Here is a 15,200-nt window from a genome sequence, read left to right on the forward strand (position 1 = left end):
GTATATATATTTAAATATGCATGTAACAAAGTAGTTTTGTATAGTTTAGTTTTAATCTATGTGTGTCTATTAAATATGCATAATAAATATATATATAATGCGCACACACGCATATCTTTTGTCAAAACAAACTTTTATTTTGATTGTAATTAATCCCAATTAATATTTGCCCAGCACAATTTATTTTATATTACAGGGTTGAGAAATTAATAAGATGCAATAAGCCTTTAGTGTATAAATGTTGTTGTTGTTGTTTATTTTTTTGTAATTCAGAGCTACGTCATCGGCTTGTGTCTCCTCGTCCCACTGGTCGTCCTCCTCCAGTTCCTGTACCTGGCCCGTCAGTCCCGGTCACGCCACTGTCTGCTCCAGGAGGACCACCTGAAAAAGGTCTGGCAGCATCGACCCCACAAGCTCTGATCAGGAGGCCCGGGACCCCGGCGGGCACACCGATCCCTGTGATGGGTGAGTTTTATCTGCTCATCTGATTGGCTGAAAGCTCTTTTAATGTCTTTGGCTGATAAATGTTCACATTTCTTTTTTAATATAGTCTTAAACTCTTTACAAAAGTAATATTTTATATATGTTGACTTCAAGAAGCTAGAAATACGTCTTAATAACAATGAAACATAAGTATTATGGCAGCACGGTGGCTCAGTGGTTAGCAATGAAATATAAAAAAAAATCCCAAATTATTTAAAATAAAACTTGAACTATTCAAAATTCAAACATAATTGTTTTAAAAAGGATTAAATTCACGTACAAGAAATACTAAACTTAAAAAGAGCTCATATCAAATGGCTAAAGTTTATACACTGACCAGCCACTTTATTAGGTACACCTTCTAGTACCGGGTTGGACTCCCTTTTGCTTTCAGAACTGCCTTAATCCTTCATGACATAGATTCAACAAGCTACTGGAAATATTCCTCAGAGATTTTGTTCCATATTGACATGATAGCATCACACAGTTGCTGCAGATTTGTCGACTGCACATCCATGATGCCAATCTCCCGTTCTATACGTCCCAAGGTTGGACATGTTGTGTGTTCAGAGATGCTGTTCTGCAGACCTCGGTTGTAACGAGTTACTGTTGCCTTTCTATAAGCTAGAACCTGTCGGACTCCTCAGACCTCTGGCATCAACAAGGCATTTGCGCCCACTGAAGGCATGTCCGCTCACTTGATATTTTTTCTTTTTCGGGCCATTCTCTGCAAACCCTAGAGATGGTTGTGCTTGAAAATCCCAGTAGATCAGCAGTTTCTGAAATACTCATACCAGCCCATCTGGCACCAACAACCACATTCAAAGTCACTTAAATCCCCTTTCTTCCCCATTTTGATGCTCAGTTTGAACTCATATCTACAAGCCTAAATGCATTGAGTTGCTGCCTTGTGATTGGCTGATTAGAAATTTGCATTAACAAGCTGTTGGACAGGTGTACCTAATAAAGTGGCCGGTGTGTGTATATGTAAAAGGAAATGTCATCTCTAAATATTAATCAGTGCTAAATTTGCATGCACAGTGTTTAAAAATATCCTGGAGTCACAATTAATTTCTTTTCCATCCTGCGTATGAAAATGTAGGTTTTGGATTTCTATTGTGCGCTGTAAAAAGTGAAAAGTTAAACAAATTACTTTGACTTGTTACAATTATTTAATTAAGTTTGACAAACTTGATTTATAACAGTTTTCAGTAATAAATTAAGTTATTTTAGGTTTAACAGGTTTTAGTAATTTATTTATGGCATGTATAAGTATTGTTCACTTTCAATAATGAGGAATACTTGTGTTTGCTACAAAACATAAGTATTAATTTTATATTAACATCGGAAGGGAATTATTTGAACTGTAATAAACAAATTTTTATCATCATTATTATTATTATTGTTATTATTGTTATTATTATTATTATTGTTATTGTTATTATTGTTATTGTTATAATTATCATTGTTGTTATTGTTGTTGTTGTTGTTATTATTATTGTTGTTGTTGTTATTGTTATTATTGTTATTATTGTTATTATTATTATAGTTATTATTATTGTTATTATTATTATTATTATTATCATTACTATTATTATTATTATTATTATTATCATTACTATTATTATTACTTTTATTATTATTATTGTTATTATTATTATGATAATTACTATTGTTATTGTTATTATTATTGTTATTGTTATTATTATTATTGTTATTATTATTATTATTGTTATTGTTATTATTATTATTATTATTATTATTGTTATTGTTGTTGTTATTATTGTTATTATTATTGTTGTTGTTGTTATTATTGTTATTATTGTTGTTATTGTTGTTATTATTGTTATTATTGTTATTGTTATTATTATTATTGTTATTATTATATTAACAGTATTATATTGAATGATTTTTACTGTACTGTACGTACCGTTCCATTCTTGTTTTCTTAAATTACTAAAACTTGTTGCACCTAAAAGGACTGACTTAATTCATTACTGAAACCTGTCATAAATTAATTTAGTCAAACTTTATCAAATTCATTTAATTGTAACAAGTCAAAGTAATTAAAGTTTTCACTTTTTACAGTGTAATTAGTTTTCTGGTTAATTAAACGTCTGTTTACAGTGAGTGACAGATGACACAGGCCCTGCTGTGTTTGTCACGTGTGTTTTTGCTGTATGCGAGCTCTTCTGGGCCCAGTTCAAGCAAACACCTTTAGCAAGAAATTGGAAGTGAAAAGCACCTTGGTCCACTGCGGCGTCTCCATATGCTGGTAAATGAGTAAGCAGCAGGGATCCCGCACTATGCCAAGTCTGGCAGAAATGACCAGTCTTCTGGCTATGATTGCTCTTGATGTTAAATTATATTAATTATGAGTGTGGATCACAGCGGGCGTGAGGAGGGAGGTCCATATCAGCGTCGTTATTAAAAGCTGTCCCTCTTATCAGTCATCATTGGCCATGCAGCACTGAGCCACAGATACCACTGTGGAGACGTCTGTGTGTGTGTGTGAGGGTTCCCACTCTGAGCCTAATGTCAGATTCCTTGACTTTCTCTGACTATAAAGCTGAGTTTTTATGAATGATTGCTGGTTGACAAGCAAGCAAGGAATAAAATGGTGCTGAACAATAGCTAAACAATGGGATCAAAAACATGGGATAGAAAACGAACTACGTACGTCTGATATTCCAGGATGACTTGGGTAAAAAATAGTATTAAATTCCCTGATTAGATGACTGAAACAGACCTTTTAAAGTTCCATGATTTTCCCTGATCACTGTGTGTGTGTGTCTGTGTGTCTCTGTGTGTGTGTACTTGTGCATGTTTGCTTGTGTGTGCGTATGTTTTTGCACTTTTGCGTGTGTTTTTATGTGTGTGCGTGCATGCATGTTTGTGTGTGTGTCTGTCCGTGTGTGAATATTTGCGTGCACTCCTTTGTGTGCTTGTGCGTGTTTGTTTGTGTGTGTGTGTGTGTCTCTCCGTGTGTGCATATTTGCGTGCACACCTGTGTGTGTATGTTTGTGTGTTTCTGTCTGTGTGTATATTTGTGTACGCTCCTTTGTGTGTTTGTGTGTGTTTGTGTGTGTCTCTCCGTGTGTATATTTGCATGCACACCTGTGTGTGTGTGTTTGTGTGTTTCTGTCTGTGTGTATATTTGTGTGCGCTCCTTTGTGTGCTTGTGCGTGTTTGTTTGTTTGTTTGTTTGTTTGTTTGTGTGTGTGTGTGTTTGTGTGTCTCGCCGTGTGTGCATATTTGCGTGCACACCTGTTTGTGTATGTTTGTTTGTTTCTGTCTGTGTGTATAATTGTGTGCACTCCTTTGTGTGCTTGTGCGTGTTTGTTTGTGTGTGTGTATGTTTGTGTGTGTCTCTCTCTGTGTGTGCATATTTGCGTGCACACCTGTTTGTGTGTTTCTGTCTGTGTGTATATTTGTGTGCGCTCCTTTTGTGTGCTTGTGAATGTGTGTGTGTTTGTGTGTGTCTCTCCGTGTGTGCATATTTGCGTGCACACCTGTGTGTGTATGTTTGTGTGTTTCTGTCTGTGTGTATATTTGCGTGCACACTTTTGTGTGCTTGTTTGTTTGTGTGTGCGTATGTTTGTGTGCGTCTGTCCGTGTGTGCATTTGTGCATGTGTGTCTGTTGTTTGTTATTGTGTTTGTGTGCATGCATGTGTGTGTGCTTGTGCGTTTGTGTGTGCATGCTTGTTTGTGCGTACATATATTTTTGTGTTTGTGCATGCTTGCGTGTGCACACCCGTTGGGCTTGTCCATGCCTGTGCGTTTGTGCACACCTGTGCATGTGTGTATACTTGTGTGTGTCTGTCTTTGTTTGTTTGTGTGTGTGTCTGTTTGAATTTGTGCGTGTGTGCGTGTGCATGCATGTGTTTGTGTGCATGAATGTGTGTGCTTGTGTTTGGTTATCTCTGTCTGTTTGTTTGTTTGTGTTTGCGTGTGTGCATGTTTGCGTTGGTGGTTGTGTATGTGTGTTTGTGTGCATGAATGTGTGTGTGTGTGTGTGTGTTTATGTCTGTCTGTTTGCACGTGTGAATTTGTGTGTGCTTGTGCATGTGTGTTTGCGTGAATATATGTGTGTGCATGTTTGTTTGTGTGTGTGTTTGTTTGCGTGTGTGTGTGTGTGTGTTTGTGTGTGTTCACAGGAATGCACCCTCCCGGCCCTCCACTGGCCAGGCCTGTCCTCCCCAGAGAGCGCAGGGCCGTGGACAGGGTCATTGAGTACCTAGTGGGTGATGGACCTCAGAACAGGTGAGTGCTGTATTCTCAAATCATGATTTATATCTGTACACTGAGACAAATCAGAGTGTGATGTGATTTCCAAAAGCACAGATCACCATATAATACAGCGAATTTCTGCTTCACTTCATAGACGGCCAGAGAATAAGTATTACTTTAGCTTTAGCTAGTGGTTACTTTAGCTGCTTTGGATTCTGGGTTAAGATCACTCTGCTTTATTTAAATAGCTAAAGGATTTAGAAATGTTTGTATCGGGAAACATTTCCACATCAAACCTTTTTTTAATCTTAATTAGGGTTAGACTGTATGAAAAATACGGGTGTGTGTGATGTAATATTTACTATTTACTATATTATCTGAATCTAAACTATGTTAGAGTAGTTAATTACAGATTAATTGTTAGTTAATTGAGCATATCACGTACTTCTACAAATAAAATGGTACTTCAGAGTCTGAAAGAGTCATTCATCATTCAGTTTCCTTCAGCTTAGTCTCTATTTCAAAGGCCACCACACCATAGTCGTTGTAGTAGTATCTTCATTGAAGTAGTAGTTGTCCTAGTAGTAGTCATTAGAGTCGTAGTAGTCGTCGTCATAGTGGTCGTAGTAGTAGTCAGAGTCATAGTTGTAGTAGTATCTTCATTGAAGTAGTAGTTGTCCTAGTAGTAGTCATTAGAGTCGTAGTAGTCGTCGTCATAGTAGTGGTCGTAGTAGTAGTCAGAGTCATAGTTGTAGTAGTATCTTCATTGAAGTAGTAGTTGTCCTAGTAGTAGTCATTAGAGTCGTAGTAGTCATCATCATAGTAGTGGTCGTAGTAGTAGTCAGAGTCATAGTTGTAGTAGTATCTTCATTGAAGTAGTAGTTGTCCTAGTAGTAGTCATTAGAGTCGTAGTAGTCGTCGTCATAGTGGTCGTAGTAGTAGTCAGAGTCATAGTTGTAGTAGTATCTTCATTGAAGTAGTAGTTGTCCTAGTAGTAGTCATTAGAGTCATAGTAGTCGTCGTCATAGTAGTGGTCGTAGTAGTAGTCAGAGTCATAGTTGTAGTAGTATCTTCATTGAAGTAGTAGTTGTCCTAGCAGTAGTCATTAGAGTCGTAGTAGTCGTCGTCATAGTAGTGGTCGTAGTAGTAGTCAGAGTCACAGTTGTAGTAGTATCTTCATTGAAGTAGTAGTTGTCCTAGTAGTAGTCATTAGAGTCGTAGTAGTCGTCGTCATAGTAGTGGTCGTAGTAGTAGTCAGAGGCATAGTTGTAGTAGTATCTTCATTGAAGTAGTAGTTGTCCTAGTAGTAGTCATTAGAGTCGTAGTAGTCGTCGTCATAGTAGTGGTCGTAGTAGTAGTCAGAGTCATAGTTGTAGTAGTATCTTCATTGAAGTAGTAGTTGTCCTAGTAGTAGTCATTAGAGTCGTAGTAGTCGTCATCATAGTAGTGGTCGTAGTAGTAGTCAGAGTCATAGTTGTAGTAGTATCTTCATTGAAGTAGTAGTTGTCCTAGCAGTAGTCATTAGAGTCGTAGTAGTCGTCGTCATAGTAGTGGTCGTAGTAGTAGTAGTCAGAGTCATAGTTGTAGTAGTATCTTCATTGAAGTAGTAGTTGTCCTAGTAGTAGTCATTAGAGTCGTAGTAGTCGTCGTCATAGTAGTGGTTGTAGTAGTAGTAGTCAGAGTCATAGTTGTAGTAGTATGTTCATTGAAGTAGTAGTTGTCCTAGTAGTAGTCATTAGAGTCGTAGTAGTCGTCGTCATAGTAGTGGTCGTAGTAGTAGTCAGAGTCATAGTTGTAGTAGTATCTTCATTGAAGTAAAAGTTGTCCTAGTAGTAGTCATTAGAGTGGTAGTAGTCGTCGTCATAGTAGTGGTCGTAGTAGTAGTCAGAGTCATAGTTGTAGTAGTATCTTCATTGAAGTAGTAGTTGTCCTAGTAGTAGTCATTAGAGTCGTAGTAGTCGTCATCATAGTAGTGGTCGTAGTAGTAGTCAGAGTCATAGTTGTAGTAGTATCTTCATTGAAGTAGTAGTTGTCCTAGTAGTAGTCATTAGAGTCGTAGTAGTCGTCATCATAGTAGTGGTCGTAGTAGTCAGAGTCATAGTTGTAGTAGTATCTTCATTGAAGTAGTAGTTGTCCTAGTAGTAGTCATTAGAGTCGTAGTGGTCGTCATCATAGTAGTGGTCATAGTAGTAGTAGTAGTCAGAGTCATAGTTGTAGGAGTCATAGTAGTAGTCGTCTTAATAGTAGTAGTCATCGTAGTCACAATCATAGTTGTAGTAGTCATAGTAGTAGGAGCCTTCATCGTAGTAGTAGTCATAGTTGTAGTAATGGTAATCCCAGTAATAGTTGTAATAGTAGTCATAGTAGTCAAAGTAGCAGTCTTCATAGTAGTAGTAGTCGTCTTAATAGTAGGCATTGTAGTTGTAGTAGTCATCGTCGTAGTAGTCTATATTAGTGATCATCGTAGTAGTAGTAGTCATAGTCGGCGTTGTGGTAGTAGTAGTAGTATTTTCTTTGTAGTAATCTTTGTTGTAGTAGTCATCGTAGTTGTCATCATAGTCGTAGTAGTCATTGTAGTAGTAGTCATAGTCTTTGTAGTAGTAGTAGTTGTCCTAGTAGTAGTCATTGTAGTAGTAGAAGTTGTAGTTGTCGTAGTAGTTGTCATAGTCGTAGTGGTAGGAGTCATAGTAGTAGTTGTCGTCGTAGTCTTTTTAGTAGTAGTCATAGTCGTCTTAGTTGTATTGATAGGAGGAGTAGTAGTAGTAGTAGTCGTCGTCGTAGTCTTTTTAGTAGTAGTAGTTGTAGTCATAGTCGTAGTAGTTGTAATAGTCGTAGTTGTTGTAGTAGTAGCAGTAGTAGTCTTTGTAGTAGTCTTTGTAGTAGTCTTCGTCGTAGTAGTCTTCGTCGTAGTGGTAGTTGTCGTCGTAGCCTTAATATTAGTTGTAGTTGTCGTAGTCAGTCATAGTTGTAGTAGTAGTTGTTTTAGTCATGGTTGTAGTAGTAGGAGCCTTCATCCTAGTAATAGTCTTCTTTGTAGTAGTCATAGTCGTAATCGTTGTAATTGTAGTAGTAGTCATAGTCGTTGTAGTCTTCGTCGTAGTAGTAGTTGTCGTCGTAGCCTTAATATTAGTTATGATTGTCGTAGTCAATCATAGTCGTAGTAGTAGTTGTTTTGTCATGGTTGTAGTAGTAGGAGCCTTCATCCTAGTAATAGTCTTCTTTGTAGTAGTCATAGTCGTAATCGTAGTAATTGTAGTAGTAGTCATAGTCGTAGTAGTTGGAATAGTCGTAGTTGTTAACAATAAACAGTAATCAGTATATTTACAAAGATTCATTTATAATCTAGGTGCGTGTGTGTGTGTGTGTGTGTGTGTGTGTGTGTCTCTCTGTTTTTGATTGCAGATATGCCCTGATATGCCAGCAGTGTTTGTCTCATAACGGCATGGCTTTGAAGGAGGAGTTTGAATATATCGGTGAGATATTTATAAAAACAGCAGATATTTATATGTATAAACACCGCACGATGCCTTATAGTGACTGTTATGAAACCGGTTAGCATATCACAGAGCCTTTTAAGACCGAATTTCTTAAAGATAAACAAGTGTGACTGAATCATCCCTCAGATCGCAAATCGCCAACACGCCGCATGTTTATATAATTATATTCATGTGTCAAAGGATCATTCAGATGCTTTCTTTTCCTTACCATCCGTGGTTTAGCATTCAGATGTGCCTACTGCTATTTCCTGAACCCGGCCCGGAAGACGCGTCCCCAGGCCCCGCGGCTCCCAGAATTCACTGCAGAAGCCAAGACGAGCCAAGACCCTCCTGCTGTTGCCATGGAGACGGACCTGCCTGTCTCTCCACCTGCCCCAGGTAGCAGATCTCCGCCAGAGTTCACCTGAGCAGCAGGAGCAGATCATGTTTAGATGCAGAGTATTAAAGGATGATTTCTGAAGGGGCCGGCTTTGTTTACTGCGGGTTTATTGTGAGTTTGAGATGAGACGTGTGTGTGTGTGTGTGTGTGTGTGCCCTCTGAGAGGACATTTGCTGATGTGCTGAGAGCAGATCTGTGAGGTGATTAAAGGCTTTAGAGTCTTATATTCCTCCCCACTGCGCTGCCTAGTTAGTAGGGCTTTACCCTGTGTCTCTACCTGCCGCTCACACACACACACACACACACACGCAGTGACCGTACATTCACACCGAAAGCGGCGAGAGCGTCAAAGTTGCCGGAAGTTATTCATTTTCAATAAGAGCCGGCGGCGAGGAGCAGCGCAGCGCGTCTTCGCTGGTGTGAGCGTCGAGGAGAGTTGAAATCAAGTTGTTCCCAAGGTTTTGATTATTACGGTCGCCGGATTTTCAATTATTTACAATGTTTTCTTACAGGAACATGCATTAAATAAGTTACTGATGTCCTTTTATGTTGTATATATTTATCTTTAAAAAGCGGGACTCTCATGCGACAGTACAAAACAGTATTGCTGCTTCAGGATATTTCAGACATATGTACACATTGGATAATTAAGTGGAGCAAAGCCACTCCACATGCAACTTGATCTTCCATTGTTAAATGAATTTAAGAATTGCGCAACATTTTCTCGCTAGAAAGCATGTTTATGCAGGAATGTAACTGAAATGCTGCAGCGGCTCCTTTAAATACGAGACCAATGTAGCGAATTTTGACGCTCTCGCCGCCGGAGCTGACGGCAGACAGCGTAGTCGCCAGGGCGGCCAGAGCGACCTTGGACGCTCTCACCGCTTTCGGTGTGAACGCACAGTCAGAGTCTACTGTCCTGCTCTTTTCTGTTATTACATGCTCTGGATGATACATTGTGTGTATGTGTGTATGTGTGTGTGTGTGTGTGTGTGTGTGTGTGTGTGTTAGGGCTCCACGATATTGAAAAAAGTTGATAATTGTGATAATTTAATTTTTTTGGGAGGGGGGAGTCTCCATCGTCATCAAAGCAGACGATCTGCTTCATTCCGGACGTCTTTCAGCAGGGTTTCGCGAGGTCTTAAGTCAAAAATAAAAAAAATTGACATTTTAGACCTTAAAAAGTCTTAAATTGGCTGTTCTAGGTCTTAAATATTTCTGCACAGGTCTTATTTTTCTGATGTACAGGTAAAGCTACATCTAATGCTCATTTAAATAATTTTTTGTTGTTGTTGCTTGGTTTTTGTGGTTTTGTAGTTCTTTCACGAGTTCACACTTGCAATAGTTTCAGAATAAAGCGTATTTGGCGTGCTGTCCGGGGAGAGGGCTCTGAGGGAAGACACCCAAACTCGAGTTATTTCTCATCAGGAAACAGAGAGGAATAGGGATTCGAGCGAAGTATCTAGCCCGGCCCCAGAACGCTCCCCCTGGGATTGTAATGCTTAAGAGGTGAGGTGACGGGGTGGTAGAGGGATGCTAAAGTCGTAAGATGCTGCAGGTAAGACAGCTTTGGTATATATAGGGGTTTGGTCAAGAACTGATTGGATAATAGAATAATTGTCAACGACGTATTTGATACTGAAACTTCTGCGCGTGCTCCTCCCGAAATTTGTTTATAAAACATCACTTATTTCACTAGTCCTAATGTAGTTTGCGGTATTACAACTACAAATAAGACCAACATGCAATAGCCAATCAGCTTTCTGTTGTTGAACGCAGTGCGCGTGGCGAATGTGACGTCATCGCTGTGTTTGCGGAGGGTAACTTTCGGTGCACATGACATGATTTCGGCATGTGAACGAAATGACTTGCAGAGTGAACAGATTTCGAGTGAACAGTTTGCGCGGCACCGCGTTTGATTTGAGTTGAATATAAAACACTTTGAAGAGACTTTGTCTGAAACAGGAAGGACTGTACAGACATCTTTATGATCCGTTCATGCGGGATCATCATCGAGATAACCAGATGACCAATAATTCTTGCCTAGAAATTGCAACAGCTGTGGGAAAGGAGGAATGTCTTTGTATTCGTTTGGAAAAACCTTTAGGAAATCATTTGTTAACACAAAAACAAACAAAAAAAGATGCCATGGCTAAAGTGGAGACTCGGGTGGTTTGACTATTACAGAATCAGTTTTTCCACCATTTACAGGTTTTACACTGATGTATATAGAACATTTTTGAACTTTAAAACAATTTACAAGTTACAAACTAAAATTAAGTAACAAATAATGTCTGATGACTGGAAAAGAATATTTGAACCTATCAGTTTACAATATACTGATGGCCTGTTTTTCTAGGCATTATTGGTGATAATGGACAGGATTGTTGGCCCATTGTAGCCTTTTTAGCATAAGTATAGGACAGAAACTAGCCAGACAGTGTGTGAATTGTTGAGTGGGCAAAATAAAAATAAAAAGTCAGTATTTTTGCTTTTATTCTTGCCGTAATATAAATAAAACTGTAGAGGAACCCATGTTCTCTTGTCATTAATATTTAACTTTAACAGGTCGAACTGTCCTTTTACTAAGAAATAAATGTTTGTCCACTCTTTGATTTCTAGGCTTCTGTTGGTTTTATTTCTGAGCTCACTTTTTTCCACTTTAGTGCCCTTAAATGAAGCTTGGAGTCTATCGATCTTGTTTTCATCATTTTATAGCTGCATAGCAAGTCAAGTTAAATTAAGTTTCGATGCCAACTTAAACATAAGCATGCTTTTACTCTAATGAAAATATAATTTAGTCTCTAAATTAACTTTGAGCCGTATTTATTTCAGTCCAATACGTACCTCAGCTTACATTTATCAAAAATCTACAAAAACACATTGCCCCGGGTACGATTTATAGTACGTTTCTGATGACAAATCCACTAGAGGGCGCTGTCTACATTTTCACGATTTTTTAAATGCGTTGCTTAGGGTACGTTTGGTTGTACGTTTCTGATACACGTCCTACTTTTACACGTCCAGAAGTTGGCGCTTGTACAGATCAGCTAGCAAACCACTGAGCTAAACCCAACCGATAGTGTTTTCAGAAGCAGACGTAAGAGAAAACTGCATTGCAAACACATAGTTTTACCTTGATTTTACATTGCTTTTATCTATTATGTGGAATCGTGCTTCATCAGAGTTAAATCTAAGACAATTATGGACTGCATCAAGGTGTTTTATGATATTTATGACATGGTTTTGTTTTACTTCCATGTTAATTTGCTTTGACACAATCAACATTGTAAAAATGCTATAGAAATTATTTGAATTGATTCATATTTAATGTGTGTTAGGCAAAAAACTGTGCAATAATACTCCTTAATTTGTCGATAATATGTCCCTGTGAATATCATTAGTGTGAAAAGGAACACAAGTTATTGTTATACTGCCCCTAGTGTTCATTTTACATAGTAACCACAGTCAAACAGCATATCAGACAGGCTTTAGCACATATTTCCACTGCGTCTCTGTTGGTTTATTTTGTGTGTCACTGACATGTTTAGCCTCGAGTAAAGGATCTTACTAACTGTAGCTCATTTTGTTCATTCATTAGAGAGTAAAGAAGCAGAGCCTGTAAAAGCTGAAGATGGAGATGCACAAACAGATGAGATCCCTACAGAAGAGACGAAACCAGGAGATCCAGAGCCACACACCGATATCCCGGACAAATCCGACGGAGAACAGGACGTGTCCGCCATGGAGGTGGAGTAAAGTGAGAAAAAGCCAACATAAGCCTGTCTGTTCATCATGTGTGTGTGTGTGTGTGTGTTTGCTTTTTCATATTAGGTTATTAGTTTACGTTTGTTTTAATTTCTTCACTATTATTATTATTATTATTATTATTATTATTATTATTAATGCAGTGTTACATTATGGATTAGCAATATGAATAGTTTTGGGGTCAAAAGGTTTTTGTAAAGTTCGATGCTGATATATCTGCAATAATGTGTTACATTTCTGAGTTTAGTACTCGTAAAATAGTTTATCTTTGTTTACATGTGTGGAAAAATGTTTATCACATCACTTTTAGTTGGCCAGAAAAGCAGCTGTTGAAGCGTTTCATCCTCTTGATTTGTGACTGAATGTATTTGATATTCTTATTTTGCAAATACGAAGCAAAAATGCTCCAGTTGGGAAGTCTATTTATAATATTTATAGCTATTAATATTGTAATAACGGTCAGTGCCTGTTATGAAAGTGTAGCATATGTCAGGTGCTGTGCGGTGAGAGATTGCTCCCATGTTTACATGTCTGTTCGGGTACCGCCATAGGAATGTATGTCCGCTTATTTATTACGGCATAAAAGCAGCTCTTCTCAGTGTTCTCAGCCTCACGTGCCTTTATGTTTTTGACCTGTTTCACGTTTAAAAAAGCTGTCGAATTGTCAAATTATTAAGCATAGCATCATGTGCAGAAATACAGTGCTGTTTTTATTTTTGTCTACAAGTAATAATATGAGAAATAAAGTTTTTAAAACAGTATCACCATGTTGAGATGCAGAGTTCTTTAAGGCACAGAATTCAAGATATTTATTTATTTATTTATTTATTTACTTATAATTTTTTTATTGGTTTATTATTAATTTATTTTATATTTTAATTTATATATATATATTTTTTAATGTGTTTTCTTTAACCATAACATTAGGCATATTTTTGACCCATAATTCATATATATATATATATCGATTGTGTCGTGAAATGTGATTTAATATATATATTTTGTGTGTATATATATATATATATATATATATATATATATATATATATATATATATATATATATATATATATATACAAAATATAGAGCTCTGATTGGTATCGGCCGATAATCGCATTTCACGACTCAACCGATACTCATTGATCTAGCCGATCTCATGAAACAATTGCAACTGTTTGTTTATGAGTTTACAAGCAGAGGAAGGTGCATCCGAGATTATATGCCTGGGTTATGCATCAGCAGCACTACAACAAAACATCTATTTTACAATTGTAAAGCTGCTTCTGACCATTACATGTACTGTATGCAACATCCTTTATTTAATATCTTTGGTAAGGCGAGATCTCATACTCATAATTGTGCTTATGCAATGACAAAAGCTTGAAGAATCAGTAATGGCTGCAAAAATCCTGATCGGAGAATCGCTAATATATATATTATATACAATAATCTCAACAATTCTGTCTTAAACCATTTTTTTTTTATAAAGAATTAAATAACTGTAAATTTATTAATTATTTGCAAACTTGTTATATGTAATTTCGCACCAAATTCAGTGTTACATTTTTTCCTGAGCTTTAAATAACAGTTTATTGGAGTGCATTATACAATAAAATATCAAGTTTTTCTAGTTCATCGTTTTATCTCAATTACTGTTATTTAATTAATCATTTGATTTGTTTTTATATATTTATACACCACACACAATATGAGTATCATATATCAGCTGGGTCAAAAATCAAATACGTTTATAGCAATTTGACATTTGCAGTCATTAAATCAAAGTCTAGTTTATTTAATTGAAATGCATACAAATATTTTAAGTGTCGTTTAAGCAGCGTTTGCGGGTCACCGTATGTCTTTATATAAAACTGACTAATCACGAGTATAAACTTTAAATACAGATTACTAGTCAAAGTTTTCTGTAAGTCACAGTAAACATTTATTTTTAATATTCTAAAGTATTTAAAAATGCATATTTAAAGCTATATTACACTTTTAATGTTTCAGCTTTAAACCTGATGGTAAAATCAACATGCAATGGTCTTGTTTCGGTGGTGTACAGAAAATAAAATGGAAATAAAACTAAAATAAATATACAGTAGAAGTCAAAATTATTCGACCTCCTGTATTTCTTTTCCCTTTTTCACAATACGTATTTCCCAAATGCTGTTTAACAGATTCAGGAATTTTTCACAGTATTTCCTATAATATTTTTTTCAAATATCTCAATTACTGTTATTTAATTAATCATTTGATTTGTTTTTATATATTTATACACCGCACACAATAGAAATATCATATATCAACTGGGTCAAAAATCAAATACGTTTATAGCAATTTGACATTTGCAAATGCATAAAAATATTTTAAGTGACGTTTAAGCAGCGTTTGTGGGTCACCGTATGTCTTTATATAAAACTGACTAATCACAAGTATAAACTTTAAATACAGATTACTAGTCAAAGTTTTCTGTAAGTCATAGTAAACATTTATTTTTATCTAAATATTCTAAAGTATTTAAAAATGCATATTTAAAGCTATATTACACTTTTAATTTTTCAGCTTTAAACCTGATGGTAAAATCAACAAGCAATGGTCTTGTTTCGATACACAATGGTGTACAGACATAAAATAGAAATAAAACTAAAATAAATATACAGTTGAAGTCAAAATTATTCGATCTCCTGTATTTCTTTTCCCTTTTTCCCAATACGTATTTCCCAAATGCTGTTTAACAGACTCAGGAATTTCTCACAGTATTTCCTCTAATATTTTTTCTTCTGGAGAAAGTCTTATTTGTTTTATTTCAGCTAGAATAAAAGCAGTTTTTAATTTTTAT

General features: G+C 36.4%; 1 protein-coding gene across 1 annotated transcript in view; it reads left to right on the forward strand.

Annotated features, from left to right (window-relative positions):
• lnpa (limb and neural patterns a) overlaps nucleotides 1-13,119 on the forward strand; it is a 31,935-nt gene extending 18,816 nt beyond the window's left edge. The window contains exons 9-13 of the mRNA XM_056465037.1: nucleotides 274-465; nucleotides 4,642-4,747; nucleotides 8,117-8,187; nucleotides 8,434-8,589; nucleotides 12,192-13,119. Of these exons, the coding sequence (XP_056321012.1) occupies nucleotides 274-465; nucleotides 4,642-4,747; nucleotides 8,117-8,187; nucleotides 8,434-8,589; nucleotides 12,192-12,349 (683 nt within the window). The 3' untranslated portion in view covers nucleotides 12,350-13,119. The remainder of the gene's footprint in view (nucleotides 1-273; nucleotides 466-4,641; nucleotides 4,748-8,116; nucleotides 8,188-8,433; nucleotides 8,590-12,191) is intronic.
• The last annotated feature ends 2,081 nt before the right edge of the window (nucleotides 13,120-15,200 follow it).

The sequence above is a fragment of the Danio aesculapii genome, chromosome 9 (assembly GCF_903798145.1).
Source record: "Danio aesculapii chromosome 9, fDanAes4.1, whole genome shotgun sequence".
NCBI lineage: Eukaryota > Metazoa > Chordata > Actinopteri > Cypriniformes > Danionidae > Danio > Danio aesculapii.